At 33.0% G+C, this 16634-nt stretch overlaps 1 protein-coding gene across 1 annotated transcript; it reads left to right on the top strand.

The window, feature by feature from the left end:
- The first annotated feature begins 55 nt into the window (after positions 1-55).
- On the top strand, positions 56-11964 carry LOC130893946 (regulation of nuclear pre-mRNA domain-containing protein 2). Its single transcript, XM_057800406.1, has 14 exons — positions 56-844; positions 919-1066; positions 3519-3648; positions 3716-3891; positions 4003-4180; positions 5287-5450; positions 5517-5784; positions 5864-6061; positions 7489-7620; positions 7922-8049; positions 8246-8497; positions 9662-9818; positions 9872-10240; positions 10297-11964. The coding sequence occupies exons 1-14, from the start codon at positions 546-548 to the stop codon at positions 10455-10457; spliced, it is 2760 nt and encodes a 919-aa protein (XP_057656389.1). The 5' UTR covers positions 56-545; the 3' UTR covers positions 10458-11964.
- The last annotated feature ends 4670 nt before the right edge of the window (positions 11965-16634 follow it).

Raw genomic sequence — 16634 nt, 5'->3', positions numbered from 1 at the left:
TGGAACATACAAAACTGTACGCTAAAAATCTTCCGCTATTTCCATTACTTTAATGTAGCTTCACATGTAAAACATAATAAAAAATACAAATGTCATCTAAAAATTTTCAGCCAATCATAGTACAGTGAATATTCTAAGATTTTCTTATTGGTTGATTTCTAGAGAAATTGGTAGCAGTGTATCAGCTGCAAAAATTTTGATAAATGGATGCATTTGTATTTTGACAGCAAAACTAATTTTGTAAAATTGATTGCTATTATAAAGAAATACAAATATTATTCAAACTACTTTTGAGTGAATACATGCTGATATAAACAGTTTTTTATAAGTAAATTCTCAAAATTGTTCTGACAGAAGCACTGTAAACAGAAAAGTCGGCGTCCATACCAATTTGGTGTAACGTGTAGTTTTTGAGGATACATTAGTTGATATGATCTTTAGATTAATAAAACTATACCATACAAATAGCATTATGGTATTATAATTAGTAAAACATTTGTAGAATGTTTGAGAAACATTGAACTTTCGAGATAAATGTATTTCTAATGGGGACTCAAACATTATTAGAAGGCGAATTTAACGTCTTACAATTTGAAAAGCAACTGACCACTTTGAAGGATTCTCAAGAGGCTATTAATAATTGTTGTCAGTGGTGTTTACAAAACAGAGCTCATCACAAAAAAATTGTCAATGCTTGGCTAAACGTTTTGAAACGAGTTAAAGTTGAACAAAGACTTATTCTCTTTTATTTAGCCAACGATGTTGTTCAATATTCCAAAAGACGAAATTTGGAATTCGTCGAAAGCTGGGGCATCGCTTTACAAAAAGCAACAACAATGGTTAGGTAGGTTTTAGTTGTTTTATATGATAATTAAACTGAAAAGAGAATTGCTTCACTGAGTATCATATGTTTTCAAGGGATGAAAAGGTTAAACACAAAATACTTAGGATATTTAAAATCTGGGAACAAAGATGTGTTTATAATGAAGAGTTCATATCAGATTTGTGTGGATTACTTAGTGTTTTACCTAGTGCTCCTAAAAATGATGAGCCACATGAATTTCAGGTAAGCCAACTAAAAACTAATACAAAAATGATGTATTGCAAACTAATATGTCTTCTTTGTTAAGTTTAATTCCTTTTTAACAATTGCTATTAATATTATAAACTTTGGTTTAAAAAATATCGCTAGTTTTTTTACATTAAATTAGCGATGTCCAAATTTTTTTATGGTGGCTCAGTACAAGATTTGTAATTTTTTCACGACCCACCTTGTTTGCCTTTCACAAAATTTTTTTAGATGGTGTCATTGTCAATTTATTTTATGAAACACATTAGATTTGCATTATCATCGATTTATGTGCTTGATCTATTTGCAAGGAAAGAAACTTGATTTCTTTTACTTGAGCAACTAGTTCTTCTAAATGTTCATCTAATCTCTATTTAAATTTATCTTTTGATAATGGTTTTGCCGAAAATAAAAATTTTTTCTTTATTCCGCATAAATATTAATTACAACAATTTTCAAAGTGGCAATTTTTAATGTTTCTTTAGCACCATAAAGATTCCATTTCATCAGCTATTAATTTGGAAATCGTATGTCACAGTAAGGTTTTCATTTGACTGGTTGGGTAAGAGTGTAATTTTCATTTTGTTTTGAGCAGCAATCAATTCATTTTTCTGATCAGTAAAAAAGTTAATTGGTTTATTAGAGAACTCAGAATGCTGTGTGGTTAAATGCCATTTCAACTTTGACTGTTTCATTCATTCATTCATTTTTAGAAACTCTGTGTTAGCGATTTATATGCAGAGTGGAAAAAGATAGACAAAAAGGAACAAGTGAACAAGCAAGTGTCATGCTCCATTGTCTTCGTGAAATGATTTCCTTTTCAAATGCCAATTGAGTTGTTTTATTTGATACCCTTTATTAGAAAGAGATATGATAATAAATATAATACAATGGAGTGTAACACTTGTTTGTTCACTTATTGCATTAGGCCAAAAAATGGGCTTTTCGACGATTTCTTTCCAGAGTACAAAATAAATCGAGATAACAGAAGAGTGATTTTATTGTACATATCAGTGACTGCTCCCAATAATTTTGTTGAGGCAATTTATTTCAAAATAGCGGCTGTGCAATGTTTAAGGTCTACCTTATACTAACAGTCTGTAATTTTTTTAATCATCATGAGCCAATGAATTTTTTTGATTATCTATATTAACTGCTATAGAAATACATAGAATTTTTGGGATATATTGGCGCACTTGTAATTTGAAAAACTTCCCTAAAAAATCGTCAGATAATTGTTAATAACAAATGAACTATGCAATATAAAGAAAAAATCCTATGTACTTTCAAAAATAATATATTTTCCAATATATATCAAAATTTCAAGTCAATTGGTTGAAAATTGTCTGAGCTATGAATCCAACTATCTCAAAAAAAGCAGTATTGAGATAATCGTGTTAAAAGTTTTTGGTAGTAAAAAATCATGAATAAGTTGGAGATATCCTTGATCTGTGATGCTGAAAATCGTTTTTCCCCTCCAAAATCTGTTGGAACATGAATTTTAATGTCCTAGGGTACCATTTAAAATAAAATCGATTGTTGAAAATTCTAAGGTAGCACAAGATCTTAAACCAATTAAATGTAAATAATTATTGTGGCTTTTTATTTTGCATGATCATTCTTTTTGTTATTATCTTATCAAAGATATGTGCTAAACATAAGGTAATATCTTGTTTATGTTGCTTTCTCATAACAAAACTAAATTTTTTTCATCTGTTATCACTTTTCTGTTTATTTGGATGAGAAGTGGCTCATTAGACATAAAATGCGAATGTCATAATTTGTTAGTTCTCATTGTATATGGTTTACAGTATAGGAAAAAATTTTGAGGTACATATCAAATCTTTAACCAACTTAATTACAATATACCAATATAAAATGCAATAGAGCTTTTCTATTGCCTAATTGGTTTTTCCTTTCCTTGTGAAAGACTTTTACTTCATGGTAAAATAGTGGACAGCCAAGGGTTGTTAAGCACATAGGCCCCACTTGAAATAACCAAAGGGCGAAGTCGTTTGAAAAACCGATTAGACACTCGATGAATTATCATCTACTATAACAGATCCAATACTACAGCTTTTGGATCCAATTCTTTGTTTGATAGGCATGGAACTAGGGGCTCTTGGCCTCTTAACAGGTTTTACCCGGACTTCCGCGTTGAAAGCATTAGGTGGAGTAGGATGGGAGGTCGAGGCAACCCTAGGATCAGGAACCATTAAGCACTGAGCTCTCAGCAGCTTTGGTCTTCTCCTTTTTTTACACTGGCTGGAGCTACGATACCAGTAGAAACTAGGGGTAGTAAGTTCTTGCAGGGACCTTGGAAGTTTGCTAGGGGGCAGCTTTACTTCATCATTGCAGTAATTTTCCTGACTTATTTTTTTATACTATATCTAATTTATTTATAACATAAACATGCATAGTTTAATTTTGTATCGATATTCTACTTTAGCCAAACTATGTGATAAATAAAATTAAGAACTGTGCTAAACTGGAGAAAGATACGGACACAAAATTGAAGCTACTTAAAGAACATAATCCCAAGATTCAATTAGACGACGGGCTTATAACATCGTTGAAAGGTAATTTACAATGAAACCACTTGGAAGCTTTAGAATAAAACTTTGTTAATAATCATTTTAATTTAAGATCGTGCTCACATGGATGATGTAGAGAAAGAAATAGAAGTGTATATTACACATATGGAAGAATATATGAATGCGTTGAAATTGGAAATAAAAAATAGGATAACACTAATTAGTGTATTGAAGCAAGCGGAGTCACAACTGGAGGCCGACAGAAAAGATGTCAAAGTAGTAGCAAATGTGAGTTTATTACTTTTTTATTTCATCCAGCTCTTTGTCTGATCTAAACTGAACTCACATTATTATTTGCACATTTATAAAGGACTTTGAATGTAAATTTTTTGATTATAGGCGTATAAAATGTTTGGTACCAGAGTCAAAACCTTCCAGAGGAAATTGGAAGAACATAAAGAAACATTAACTAGTCCGATACCTTCTCCAGATGTCAATGCCCCATCTCCTAGTCCAGATTCCGATTTAGATTTACCTGAGGAAACAACAGAAGAAATAATATCGAATGTGAAAGAAGGTAATTCGTACTTTCACAATTTTTATTGTAAGAATCCTACATTACAGTTATTTGAAAGATTTTTACAGGGTTTGTCCGGAAAGTAATAGGACTGAGTCGATTTTAAAAAATTTATTGAGCCAATCGTTACAATTCTTTAAAAACTTTCAAAATAGGCTCCTTCTGCGTCGATGCAGCGCTGCCAGCGCGATTTCCAAGCATTGAAGGCGTCATGGAAGGCATTCTCCGGAATAGGCAGCCGCGGTGCATGCTGCTTGGATCCCCCCTGTCGTCTCGAAATGCTTGCGTTTCATCGGCCTTTTCAGGCGAGGAAACAAAAAAAAGTCCGGGGGGGCCACATCTGGGCTGTAGGGCGGCTGCGGAAGCGTTGGAATGCCGGCCTTAGTCAGGTCGTCAGTGAGCACTTTTGGGACCATCTTCGCGCACACCTTGCGCATGTTCAAATGCTCCGTCACAATGTCATGAACCACAGATTTTGGAAAATTTAACATCTGGGCAATCAAACGAATACTTAGTCGACGGTCTGTGTTCAAAACTTTGCGCACACGAGTCACATTGTCGGTGTTTGTCGAAGTCGAAGGTCTTCCAGCACGGTCTTCATCGGCGATCTCTTCCTGGCCCTCCAAAAAGGCCTGGTGCCACCGAAATACACCACTTCTTGCTAAAGCAACATCTCGGTAAGCCTGCTTGATCATATCAAACGTCTCTGTCGCAGATTTACCGAGTTTCACACAGAATTTAATCGCGTACCTCTGCTGTAACGAACACTGCATTTTCGGCTTGCATAACTCACAGAAACACGTCGCGCGAAAATGCCTGTCCTGACTCTCCAGGTGCTCGGAGACAACTGACCAGCCGCTCGTTTGTTAGCTAGGAACGCCCTCTACCGCACGCTCTGAAGTACAATCGCGGCGGAAGAAAATCAGTCCTATTACTTTCCGGACAAACCCTGTATTAATACAAACTATTAAACTCTGTTAATAACATTAATTTCCCTTTACATCAGATTGTGATTACAAATCTTTTGAAAGCACAAAAAAATTCATTTATACTGGCTACTTGTGGTTTATGAGCAGATTTTTTTCACTAAAATATTTTAATTTTAGTTATTCCTGCATTGTATAATCCAAAGGCAGAATTACAATTTAATGCTGGATATTACACTCCAGTTCAAACGACTACTGCCAATACCAGTGCTGATGCGTCCAGCAGTTTTTTGAGTACCAACGGCTTTTCAAGTTTTATAGGATCAGAAACTTTTAACTTAGAAGTAAGTTCGAGCATCGTTATCCATTTATAACGAAATTTATTGATTTTTTATTAAATTTTTTTGCAGAATTTCAGCAGTAGTCTTTTTAGTAACGTCAGCAACTTTAATAGTACAAACGATTCTAGTTTGGAAAACGAGTTCACGTCTCCTGTAACGAAGGCAACACAAATTATTCCCGTGCAAGTCGAAACACCATCGACTCAACAGTCTTTTAATTACGATACTAGCCATATACCTTTATTGCCACCTCCGATGCCACCTTTTTCAAAATCTGAAGTTACTTTCGGTAATTCAGGCAGCTATGGTACAACCACGACAAACTCGAACTCATATGGTAAACATAAAAATGATTATAATAAGTTTTTTATTATAAATAATCGATTTTTATACTATTTACTGACTTTTCATTGTAGGTAATACATATGCGACTCCTTCATATGACACAACAAACGTTAATTACACGACTGAAGAAAATTTTGGTGAAGATATATTCGAACCACCCATCGGCGCTAACCCCTATCCTCCCAGTGAAGAATACAATCCCGAAGATGAAGTTTCTACATGGGAACCAGATCCTAGTTGGAATGGCATACCGGCAGTTCCAGATACAGGTCTGTTGACTAATTATTTAGTTTCTTCATCGAATTTTTGAAAACTATTAATAAATGTTGAGTTACTTTATGAACACACACTGTATATATAATTAAAAGTCTTCTATGTACACTTTTTTCAAGGTCCTGTGAATTGTGTGAATTATTTTTTGGTTAAAATTAATTATGGGGGTATTAGTGTTTTTAATTTTAAAAAAATTCCATAATTTGATGGAAACTACAAACTTACAAAGAGAGTATTTATTATAATTCCACAAAAAAAATTAAAACAGCCTCCAGTGTTAGTTGTGCAGTTACTTCCAATGACAAACTCTTTAGTTACAGCATCCTTTAATATTAAAATAATACATGAATACAAAGGTAGGCAAATAAGAAAAATTCAAGTACGTAACAGGGAGAAAAAGTAAACACCAGGTTAGCAATGAAAATGGAAAGATGGTCATTAGTTTGGACTATGAAAACAAAATGGATATCAAAAGCAGGAACCATAAGGAAATAAAAAACAGACCATGTGCTTATTATGGTTTCAAGGAGGCTGGTGCAGACTCGGATCGTGTTCTGGTTACAACTAAAATAAACCAGAAGGTACCAAACATCAAAAAACCAAAAATTAAGGTTATGAATAAATTTAATAGGAGCAAACTAAAAGCAAAGTAAAAAGCAAGAAATAGAGGAATAAAAACAAATAAAATCACCACGGATAGAAACCGTCCAAGAATGTATAGTAATAAAAGAAAATGTGATGCGAAAAAAAAAGTCAGAATTGGGAAAAGAATACATGGATGAGAAACTGGAAGTAATGGATTAAAGGTTATGAATAAGTTTAATATAAAAAAACTGAAAAGTGAAGTAATAGGAAGGGATAAAGAAAACCCAGTAACAACAAAGCTGAATAAAAATCCAGATATAGAGGAATGAAAACAAATAAAATCCACACTGATAAAAACCCTGCAAGAATGTGTAGGTCAGGCAAAAAGAAGCACAAGAAAGGATTGGTTTGACGATCAATGTAGATCGATGTTAATCTAAGTATCTAAGCATATAAATATGTATTGTTGAGCTCTATTGGTGAAGTCCCTACAGTTGTCTACACAGGTAGCTTAAAGTTTCATTTTCTAATTTATTCATGTACTATTTATCTACAAGAGGTCTCGAAACACTGCCCAGTGGCATTCTCAAGACCAAAATAGGCTTTCAATTGTTTAATTCTGAAGTGACTTTGTGAGATTCTAAGATGTCGAAGAACTGTATATGATGCAAGTACATCTTCCATTTTGTACTTCAACTCCTTACACCAAACTTCATCAAAATCCTATACAGACTTTAACTCTTCTATTCAGTTTATTTAAATGAATTATTTCAGTTAATTATTAGACACTTGAAAAAAAAGAAGTTGAGAAATGTAAGATCCTTATATCTTTTATTAGATACACCAGAAAGTCCTCCGATGTTCGAAAAAGAAGGTTACAATAATCCTATCGAGTACCACGATGCTATAATACCACGTGGCGTGCTAGATGTAGATCATAGAGTTCTTCCTGGAATAACTAACGAACTGGGTAAGTTATCATGACGAATTTATCATATCATATCAAATGGAATTGATAAAGCATATCTGGAATGATTGTCATCGGTTCTGACAGGAATGGTGTCAAAACGTTTTATCTTTTAGATAGAATTATCGTGGAGCTAAATCTGGTGACTAAAGCGAATGTGAACAGACAAAAACTCAGGAATCAACATTGTTATCAAGTTTAAAAAGAATGCAATACTTTCGAAACCACTACTAAAACTGCACAAAAATAAAAATCAGACATATTTTTCTTTCCAAACTTTTAAAATCCTATATTTACTTTCCAGAAGATTCTATGGGTAGTCTTGGAACTAAAGATGTGGATCATCGAAATCTTATAAGTCTGACGGGATCACCTGGTCAATCGAATTCCCAAACTTCTCTACCGGATGATGTGTGGAATCAAACAGACCAGGTAGGTTACGTACCATTTTACCCTTTTTTAGCACAAACTCTAGTCAAACAATTCGTTACATTATATTGTTTGTAAACGGTTTTGTGCGATATTAACAAGCTAATAAGACTACTCTGATTGCAAGAATGAAAATTGAGAGCTTTGGATTAAGCTGACACTGAAACTAATTTGAATCATTTATGAATATTTTTAATAGGATTATAGGATACCCCCACCGATGGTTCAATCTCATAGAAATAGGGATCAAGATTATAGGTTAGGTTTCAATTTGGATCAGTTAAAACTTCCACCGCCGCCTCCGCCACCTACGAAATTTCAAGATCATCACGAACCGCCGACTCTTTTACCCGTCGAAAAATCGATTTCGCCGCCGCAAGTTTCCTCACCAGAGAATGTCGATATGGATATGAGCGACGACGAAGGCAGGCACAAACACGACAACTTGAAGGTGAAATATATTTTATTTATCCCCAATCACCTTCTAACTATTTTTTTATTTATTTTTTTTTAATATTATTTTTTAGATAGTTTTTTAATAACCACTAACATTATTTTCGTTTTCTAGACACTTTTTATGGCCACAATCACGTCTTAGACATTTTTTGACCAATATCACTTTCTAGACACTTTTTTGTGGCCACTATCATTTTCTAGGCACTTTGTTATGACCACTATCATTTCCTGGACACTTTCTTATGACCAATATCACTTTCTAGACACTTATGTGGCTACTATCACTACTATCATAAAAACTTTCTAGAATCACTTTGTAGACACTTTCCACAAAGCTACAATCACTTTCTAGAAAGTTTTTATGATTACAATACCTTTTTAGACACCTTTTATCACCACAATCACTTTATAGACACTTTTTTATGTCCACAATCGCTTTATTGACATTTTCTATAGCTACAATCACTTTCTAAAAACTTTTTATGGTTACAATGACTTTTTTGACACTTTTTTATGATTAATATCACTTTCTAGTCAGTTTTTGTGACCACAATCACTTTATTAACATTTTTCTAATTATTATTGTATCTTATTTATTTCTAGATATGTTTTTATGAATTAGTATAATTTTTTAGATACTTTTTGATAACTAATTTCACAATTAATTATTAGTTTCCTAGATACATTTTTAATGTCCACAATCACTCTTAGACATATTTTTATGGCCAAAATTTCTTTCTAGACATTTTTTATGACCACAATCACTTTCTAGACACTTTTTTATGGCCATAATAACTTCTGGACACTTTTTTAATTACAATCGTTTCCTACCTACTTCTAGACACATTTTTAGTTATTATTGTTATTTAGAGACTTTGTGATTAACTGTTATCACCTTCTAATTATTTATCCTTACCTCTATCCTGATACCTTCCTACCTTTTCAGTTGTAAAAATTGTTGGAGATGAGTCATTACGTGGACTTCCTTTCCCACAGCTGTTTCCATTCTTTCCTATCCCGGGTCTTTCTTCTTAATTCCTGTTATCTTATTCCTCGTTGTTTCCCTGCTATATTCATTTCTTCTGTTCAGCTCCTCTTCAATTTTTCTTTATTGTTTTTGTATATTCGTGCTTCATTATATCGTGTTATTATTTTGTAGGTGATCATTGACGGTACAAAAAGTGATGATCAGTCGTTCTTGTTGGAACCGCCTCCACCTTTACCGGAGCTTCTCGATGACGTTGATACTAATAATTTCCTCGATGATCTCAATACCGATGTAAGCGGCGATTTTGGAAACATGGAAAATTTAGAAGGTAGATTTAAGCTGAATACGCGAATTTAAATATAAATATAATTATTTTTTTAGAATCTCTAAATACGTCTATGCTTTTACCGCCTCCTCCCATGATGAATTTCAATGAATTGGTAGGTCCTCCGTTAATGCCGCCACCAATGAATTCGTCGTTACCTCCGCCACCGCCTTTACAACCGCCTCCTATGATGATGGGTCAATCGGGACTTGTACCGCATCCGAATCCGTGGATACGCGACGAGGAATTAGATCTTATGTCCGTAAATAGTCAAGGAAATACCGATGAGAATAATTGGTCAGACGAAACGTTTCCGTCAGATATGGATCCTCAACAGCTTCATTGGATGGGTCATCCTATGATACATCCTGGAGGTAGTCCCGGATTTCGAGGTAGAGGAAATAGAGGATTCTTCATTAAAAGAGGTAAATTTTTCAGTTTCTTCATCATGAACGTTTTTCTATTTGTTTATGTTATCTAGGACGAGGTCGAGGCGGCCAAGGACAGAATTTTCACCAAGAAAATTTCAGAGGTAACTTCAGAGGACATTGGGGTAATCGAGGAGGGAATAACAGGGGCAACAGAGGATTTTTTCAAAGAGGAGGTAACAATTTCCGAGGAAATTTCAGGGGTGGGTTTTGATATAAGTAGTTTATTTTATAGCATAGTCGAACTGTTGAGTTTTGTGTTTTTTTTACTATAAGGATTGATTATTATTTAAATATTTCTGACGGTAAGAACAAATACAGGAATCATAAAAAATATACTTGTTGTTTGTACTAAGTTCTCAATTTTTTATGTTCAAACGTTTCGTCTAGATTTTGTCCGCAGTTCTTTACACCGCCTATCCGTTCTATCCTTTTGCTTGTTTATAATTTATTTAGATCAGATTGCATTCTGACAATAAGTTTTTTTTTTATATATTCGATTATTAATTTTTTGAATTAAGATCTTGTTTACATCTATCTTTGTGGAAGAAGTTTTTGGATTTGAATAAATCACATTAAAAGTTTACTCTCATATGGTGGTTGTATTACTCTATAATGTTTAAACCAAGGTTGTTTACTGATTTAGATTTTTCAGATCAAATCCGTGGATACTGTTAGTCCAGGTTGGTACTGATATTCCAATAGTCTTAGTTTGTACTACATATTTTGTTATACAATATTTTTAGTTGTTTCTGGAAGATAGTTGCATATGTTGACTTTTTTCACCAATCTTTAGATTAATTGGCAGTTACTGTTGACGATTTTCAGCTTCATACTCGATCAGTTCAATTTATGGAAAATACCATGAGCGAAGGCAATCTTTATAAACATTCATGGGGTTAAATTTATGGAAAGTTGAGTTTCTTACATATGTCGTACATATTTTATCTATCAATGTACAATTCTTTAGAATAATCGGTCATTTAATGTAGACTATTTTCATTTATTCCATTTCTAAAAAGTACCATGAATGAAGGCAAAGAGGTATACCTTGACGATCTTTCTAACTTTTCTGGGGGTAAAATCACAAAAATTTGAGTTACCTGTACATGTCGTACTTATTTCATCTGTCAATGTACATTTCTTCAGAATGTTCCGTTATTTAGTGTATACCTTAAAGAAAACCTGGTAAGTTAATTTGTATCAGTATGTTCCTATGGTTTCGTTCCCATATGTTCTTGGCCCCCCATGGCCACATAACGTTGTTGGATGAAATTAATCATTCAAAATTAGATTCTTAATTTGTTTTTTACGAATTTCACCATCATCATTCTATTTTTTATCGTCTGAAATATTAAAATATTGATATACAGAATCAGATTTTTTTTGTTTTTTTTCCAAAATGAAAACGTGTGTGTATATATAGATATATATAAATTTATTATATGTTTACATTGTTCGTTTTTTTTTCTATCCTGTTTGATGTAAATATTTCAATTTTGTTTCTTAAAAGAGTGGATGTTGTTTTGTCATGTAACATGATTTTTTTCCTTAAAAAAATATTGCCTAAGTTTTCAATCACTATTTTAAGAAATAAAAGCAATTCACTAGAGGTACAATTCGAAAGTAAAATGTACAAAGATTTATTTATAAAATAAATGATAATTATCGGGGCATTGTTTTAATAAAAAGAAGCAATAATAAAGTTTCTAGTTCCCTTCAATAACCAAAACGCATTTTTCAAAACCATTTTCTCAAAACGAATCACCTATTCCTGAAATAAATATGTCTATAAAACGCCGTTACGGATAATAGGAGTCTTGGAATCGGTCCTTATAGCCTCCCATACGTTACTGGATCATATCCGGCTCGAAGGACCAGACTGAGGTAATATGTTCAGTTAGAATTCTAAGCGGTGATTCATAATACTACATTTACTGTGACTAGAACTGTATAGGTGAAATTTTTAGTGATTACATGAATATAAGAATTATAACCGACGTGTTGATACATTAAAGAAGTCGAATATAAGAAGAGATTATGAAGAAGCACTTTTATTGTAATGATGAAACACAATACAATTAAAAGATCAAATATCGCAGTGTTATTTTCCAAAATATTCAAACAACTATGATTTTTTTCTCTATTTTGGCCTCCACCTAAACAGTATTTGGTCAGCACTTGTTTTCGCTTTGATTTATTTTAAACCAAAGCTTATACTTTTTCTGTTTCTTTTTTAATAACTTCTGTTCTTCTTGTGAGCTAGACATGTTAAAAAAAGACAATCACAACAAAGTTAAAACTCTTCTCGCTCAGGGGCACCGGCCGAGCATTTCACACATTTGGGATGTTGCCTCGGTTAGGAAAAATAGGACCCAGGTCTTAATAGGAAGGATTCTCTTTTGACTTATTTTCATATTTAGTTTTCAATGTATATGTGTATTATAATTATTATTTTTGTTTATATTTCAATTTTTTATATTTTGATAAATTTCATGATTAGATTTATAATTTTGTAGTTTCATCTGTTTAAAATGTTGGATAACGTAATTGGTGTAGGTATTTTTAGTTCAATTAGCTTGTTATATAAATCAAAATTGGGGGTTCGATTACTGGAGTATCCGAAAAAAATGTGGTTTAGATCTTCCGTTTGTCCACAGATACAGTATGGATCAGTAGCACATCCAATTCTAAGTTCTGAGTTTGCTTATTATTGTTAGATGCCTTCTATCTATAAATGGAATTTTTTAGAAGAAAGGTGTTTTCGGGAACTCGTGTTGAATCGAATTAAACCATTTTCCTTTGTTTGCAAAAAAATTTTATCAGTGTTCGTTGTGTTCTGTTTTAATTTGTTCTTTAAAATGTATACAAATGTCTTCTTAATCTTTTTTAAAACTTTCGGTTGGTACATTAAGAATTAGGTACGGCCATTCTTTGTTTTTCCAGTACCCTGTTTTTTCTCTACACTTTTCCCAAAGTTTGTCAGTTAATTCTTTTAAAGGATTTTGATCTTCTGTGTATAATTTCAAGTAGTATTTAGTACTTAATAATTTTCTACGGTATTCTAACGCCATTTTTCCACATTCTGCTAAAAGACTATTAGTTGGAGTAGATTTCATGGTTCCAGTTATGATTCTCAGTCCCTTACATTGGTTTTGATCTAGTTTAATCAAGTGTTTTTTATTGCCTGGCTTAAGTGTAGTAGAAGCATAATTTAGAAGAGATCTTATTAATCCTTTATATAGTAGTATGTGACTGGATCTGCTCCCCAGTATGTTCCACAAACAGCTCTCATTATGTTTAACCCCTTGTTTACTTTGTTTTCAATGTGTTGAATGTATGATCCCCAATTTAAGTGTTTGTTCATTATTACCTCTAAATATTTAATATTGTCCTTGAAGTCAATTTCCTTGCCGTTTATTTTAATATTTTCACTTGTTGCCCAGTTTCTTCTATTGTTTCTGAAAATTATTGCCGCGCATTTGTCAGTGGATATTTGAAAGTTATGCCTGTTAGTCCACTGATGAAATTCAATCAGATATTTATTCATTTCTTTGATCATTTTTTGACGATCCGTTCCTTCCAATGTAATTACCATATCGTCGGCGTATTGTATTATCCTGAATATTTTGTTAATATCATGTACTGATTTGGTGTAGATGTTGAAAAGGACTGGGCTCAGGGGTGAGCCTTGGGTTAAGCCTTGACTGTTGTTTTTTGGTCCTATTAGATTCCCTTCTGTATCTTTTACATATAAATTTCTGTTGCAGAATAAATTAAATATAAAGTTTGTTATCTTAATTGGTATTTTAATTTCACTCATTACGTTGTATAGCATATGTAGGTCGACACTGTCATAGACTGCCTTTAAGTCAACGAATACTGCTAGCCGGAGCTTTTTTTCGGTGAATGCTTCTAAGACAGAATGTGTTAATAATGATATAGCTTCATTGCATCCCTTGTTTCTACGAAATCCTAATTGGAATTTCCAGAGAATTTTTTGATTTTCGATTATCCATTCTATTCTTGTTTTTATAATGCCCTCTAATACTTTACCTGCGCATGATGTTAATGCAATAGGTCAGTAACTGTTGTGGTTTTCTGCATTTTTTCCAGGTTTCAGAAATGGTAGTATGATGGTTTCTTTCCATTCTATCGGAATTAGTTTGTTTTGTGTTTTTGTCTAGATTTTTAATCATCGAGTAGGCGATTCCATCTTTCCCAATTGCTTTGTCTTTTTTTCTTGAAATTATGTTGTTGAATTCGTTATATGTTATCTGTTCAAACTTGTCATTACAAGTTGCTAGACTGAATTCTGGGTTGATATTACAATTAGTTAGGCTTTCCAAAATTTTCTCTGCTATTTGATGGTTCGGAAGATTAGTGTAATTGTTCTGAGAATAATTTTTGAAGCCTTTGATTATTTTCCAAATTTTATTGGTTGGTGTTTCTTTTTATTTTTTAATTTTAGTTTTACTTATGCTTTTATCCTTTTGAGTTCAATGTAATTTTCCAAGTTAGGTGAATTTATAAATTTGTTGATGTTTTCTCTACGTTTTTTGATTAGTTCGAAGCATTCCTTGTCCCATCAAGCTGCATATTTTGATTGGTTCATTCTTATCTTACTCATAGGTATAGTTTCGTTTGCTGCTACATTTAGGGTGTCATAAAAATCGTTGTAGTCCAAATTTTCCTGTTTTTCTGTTAATTTATCTGTTATTACTATTACCTCCTTCATAAAGTTCATTCCATTAGAAAATTCACAGATGGTGGGGAAATGGTCACTATTACCTGGGTCTTCAAATACTTTAAATACGTTAAATCTAGTGCCGATGGGTTGCGATTGTGCTCCCCCATAAGTGTGTACTTGCCATCATTTAGTGCTATTAAATTTTCGCGTTCTAGTAGTTCTTTAATTATTTTGCCATTAGCATCCCCACATGCTGTCATGAGCATTAAAATCTCCCATGATTATGTGTTGATTTGTTGTATTAGATACAATTTCATTACATTCTTCCAAGTTTAATTTTTGTCCTGCTGGATTGTATATGTTAGTTATATTAATTTTTAATGATGGTACCGTAATTGTTATTACCTATAGAGTTCTAGAAATATTGCTTTTTGATGATATGATATGATGGTCTATACCATTTTAAAGAAGGGTGCTAATTCCCCCATATCCGTCAGTTCTGCCTTGTCTGTATATGCTATACTTTTTTATGTTAAAAAGATAGTTGTCGTTCATCCATGTTTCGTTCAATAAAATGACATGTGGTTTTAGTTCATATAGTAAAAATTTTAATTGATCATAATTTGCTCTGATTCTTCTAATGTTCCACTGTACTATTTTGAAGTTTTGATTTCCACCTTGGTCTCGGTTTTTATCATCTCCTTTATTGGTTTTCGTGCTTCGGTTGTAATTAATTGTTGAAGATTCTGTTTCCTGGTTTGTTCAGTAGCCTTGCCATAAATTGGAACGTATATTCCCTATCGTATTTATTAAGTTTGTTAGCCGTATTCATAATTTCATGTAAAATATCTGAGTTTTCACTTGATGTTTTAGTATCTGCTTTATCTTCACTATCTATCATCGAGGGTGGTATGTAGTATGTTGATGCTGGTGATTGTTGTTGGTTAGTCTCTTACTGATGATATGGTATTTGTCCATTGGGAGTTATCAAGGCCCCTTGATGAGCTTCCTTATCGTAACCTGGTGAAGTGGGTTTTCTTTTTTTGGTTTTTACTATTTGTGTGAAAGTGTTTCTTTTAGAAGTGTTTTGATTGTTATATTATATGCTTCTTCTCTCGCTTATTGTGATTCCGTTGTCTTGTTTTGTCGGATTGCCAGGCAGTTCCGGGAATTCGTTGTATCTTCTCATAAATACCTCTTGTGTATTTCTCTTTGGATTTCTTTTGGGAAATCATTTGCCTCGTAAAAGGATATGTTATCTAGTGACATCGCTTCTCTTTTAAGTTGTTGTCTCTCTCTCTCTGGACAATCCATACTCGCGCGGTGTTTACATTTCATTATGCATTCCGCTCTGTCTTCCTCTAAGTGTGTTTCACCACAATTCAAGCATTTTTTCCTTTTTGGTTTTACAGTGTTTTTTGATATGTCCGTAGTTTAAATAGTAAATTGTAAAATTGGCATAATGTATGGTAGTACTCTGTGCTCTATTCCGCATATCTAGACACTTGTCGGCAGGGTTGTTCCCGAAAACGTATATCTTATAGTCTCTGTTGGCACTAATTCTATCTTATTAGTTTCTTCGTCACCATCCTTCGAATTATTTGTTGTTTCCGCCCTTAAATCTACCCGGTCTATGAATTTCTTTTTCCTTGGAAATCGCTTTGCTTCTAAAACTTTTATAGCCCCATCATTTACTTGTGA

Source organism: Diorhabda carinulata, chromosome 5 (genome assembly GCF_026250575.1).
Source record: "Diorhabda carinulata isolate Delta chromosome 5, icDioCari1.1, whole genome shotgun sequence".
Taxonomy (NCBI): domain Eukaryota; kingdom Metazoa; phylum Arthropoda; class Insecta; order Coleoptera; family Chrysomelidae; genus Diorhabda; species Diorhabda carinulata.
This window is presented reverse-complemented; position numbering and strand designations above follow the sequence as displayed.

Bases quoted from the DNA above. Each gene is read 5' to 3' on its own strand.
- LOC130893946 (XM_057800406.1), top strand. From the start codon at position 546: ATGGGGACTCAAACATTATTAGAAGGCGAATTTAACGTCTTACAATTT. The intron at 4,181-5,286 runs GTAATTCGTACT...TTTTAATTTTAG, and splicing joins AATATCGAATGTGAAAGAAG to TTATTCCTGCATTGTATAAT. The intron at 5,785-5,863 runs GTAAACATAAAA...TTTTCATTGTAG, and splicing joins GACAAACTCGAACTCATATG to GTAATACATATGCGACTCCT.